At 34.7% G+C, this 2,807-nt stretch overlaps 1 protein-coding gene across 1 annotated transcript; it reads left to right on the forward strand.

The window, feature by feature from the left end:
• The first annotated feature begins 260 nt into the window (after window positions 1-260).
• LOC127859783 (neuropeptide S receptor-like) lies at window positions 261-1,613 on the forward strand. The gene has a single exon (XM_052397289.1). It carries the CDS (start codon window positions 261-263, stop codon window positions 1,611-1,613), a length of 1,353 nt encoding a protein of 450 aa, XP_052253249.1.
• The last annotated feature ends 1,194 nt before the right edge of the window (window positions 1,614-2,807 follow it).

Below are 2,807 nucleotides of genomic sequence, written 5' to 3' on the forward strand. Positions count from 1 at the left end.
TAAACGTGTCACATAATATGCCCGTAAACATATACCGTTTACAATTCACGCGTTAGTTATAGGTCCTGTCAATATATTGTATTAAATGTGTTCATTTTCCTTATTCATAAATAAAATCACCCACATAAGTTTGTATTGAATTAATTACAATAAAACAGCACAATATTATAAAAGTCTTACTACCATAAAGGCTTTAATAAATGTGACAGTTGTTCTTTCTTTTGTTTTCAGCCGACATAATAGATCGCTACAGCCATAAAATGGATCGTAGTACCCTGTCATTTGCCGATAATTATTCAACGGTAATTGCCAACGCCTCTGGGATTGGAAAGAATCACAATAGTTATGAACCATCCTTTTGGAACGGCGAATCGTTGAGAAAGATTGCTCCCGTATTATTAGTTATGGTCGCAACACTTATTGGCAACCTAGTGCTTATTGTGTCATTGATGCACCAACGTCGTCGGAGACGTAAACGTGTAAATGTGTTTATTGTCAACCTTGCAATTGCGGACTTAACAGTGGCCTTGATTACAATGACGTCAGAATTGTTTGAAGTTGTATTCAAGCAATGGGTTCTAGGTGCATTTTTATGTAAAGTATTGCTTTATTTGCAAGTCGTGACGCTGTCTAGTACGACATTCCTTCTCACAGGGATGAGTATTGACAGATATCAGATGATTGTGCAACCACTGAAATCCCTGGCGCAAAGACCACAAATAAAAGCTAAAGTAGTTGTCGCATGGACAATGGCTTTTGTAGTGTCCATTCCACAAGTATTTATTTTTGTTCAGGTAGAGAAATTTAGCGAATCCCTTCAAGAAACGGTGTACTATTGTAAAAGTGCCGGTTATAGCGACGAATGGCAGAGGAAATTTTATTTTACTTTTCAAACCTTCTATATTCTATTATTACCTGCAGGAATAATGCTGTATTGTTACACTGCAATAGCAAACATTATTTGGAAAAGGGGAGGAAAGTCCAATAACGAGGTATTTAGCCCGCATACCAATCACGCAGATTCTCCTAGAATGTCAATCAAGAGAAATGTAATCTCGGCATCGAGAAGAAAAGTGGTTTTTATGACCCTATCTGTTATCATCGCATACATAGTTTGTTTGACGCCGTATTTCATTATCAGTCTAATTCGTATATACAGCAACTATTCATTAGATCTGAAAGGCCCATTGACGGTCTCCCAGACCATATTCATGCTTCATTCAGCGCTGAACCCAATCTTGTACGGTTTATTTGCTCTACGACGATGTCATATCTCATCAGTATTTAACTCTTGCGAGAGAAATCAACAGCATAACAGAGCCAATGTCCGTTCAAATAAAAACAAAAATAAGACACCCTTGGCAAAAACATTGAGGAGAGGAATAATTTGTTTCCGTCGCGGCAATGCAAAGGAAGCTAGTGTAATTATTGCAAATCACGCCGCAAAAGAAGAAAGTAGTTTTAAACTACGGACAAGGGAACATGGAAAATACAACATGTCCCATAGATACGACCACTATATTTTGAATAATGTTTCATTTTTAAATGTCAACCGCCAGGCCATACAGAAAAGTTGCTCCGTGGAAAGTGTAACGCTGTCATCTGACACGTGACTTCAAAATACACGAAAATTACGTAAATCATATACTGCAAAAAGCAATACAAAAACTATATGTGGAGACGTGAAGAGCAGCGATAGGAATTTCCGTTTTAAGATTACAATATTCTGGATCTATTGTAAGGTTTAGTTATAACATTGAAATATTTCGTTATTGATCAATCGTCTTCAATACGCTTTACCATCATCGTAAAGATGATTATAATTAATTTAATGTAAAATGTCATTGGATTGCCCGCTATTATAATATTGAGGAATATGGAAGCTTTTGAATTGAAGTCACACCTTAAGAATAAATGTTAATTGCTTATTTTTGAATTTGATTTAAAGATTAGTGTCATAAGATACATTATGTGATGACAAGGCTGAAAACAGTAAATAGGGTATCGCGATGATTGAACAATCAATTTTCTGAAAACGTTGTTGAGTTTCCTTGAAATAATGTAATATCTTTGGCAATATTGAAATTCTACATACACGAATTAATACTTTGATCATAGAGAATATGATACAGCCAAAAAGATCTTCTTAAATGTTTCCTCTATGTTCTCATGTATAAATATCTGTAAACTTTTCTTACACTCGGACTTTAAACAAGTTATTGAGCGTAATTATTTCACAGTACGTGAGTCGTATACACATTTTTGGTATGTTGTGTATTGAATAGCCTACAATATATCGTGAAATCGACAACAACTGTACTCAAATGACCACCATCCCCATGTACAAAATGTTCATATGGTATGTGACAAAGTTTATGTGCTAAGAAAAGCAATGATCACGTTAAAAAACTTTGTTAAGTTTTCAAATATTGTATGATATGTTTCAATAAGTGGTTGTTAATATATCTATATATTGGCTTTTTTGAAACACAACATTACTCACGCATTACTTTGGGAATATTGATCCCCGACATAATTGTAACGGATATTTCGTGTATAAATAGGTCGACGTTTTTAGTTTTAACTGATAGTGTGATATTGACCAATTGCTTCAGTTAAAGGTTATGTGTATATGCGATACTGTTTATTGCTTTACCGTTGTTTTTGTGTTTCTTTTCTCGTATTTCCATGGATGATATCATGTATAGGTCTTAACTGTGCCCGATGTCAGATAAGGTGTGTCCGGGATCAGAAAATACTCTTTGTACCAAATTAGTTGAAAAATTAAATACAGAATATTGATCAAT

This window comes from Dreissena polymorpha, chromosome 15 (assembly GCF_020536995.1).
Source record: "Dreissena polymorpha isolate Duluth1 chromosome 15, UMN_Dpol_1.0, whole genome shotgun sequence".
Classification (NCBI taxonomy): Eukaryota; Metazoa; Mollusca; class Bivalvia; order Myida; family Dreissenidae; genus Dreissena; species Dreissena polymorpha.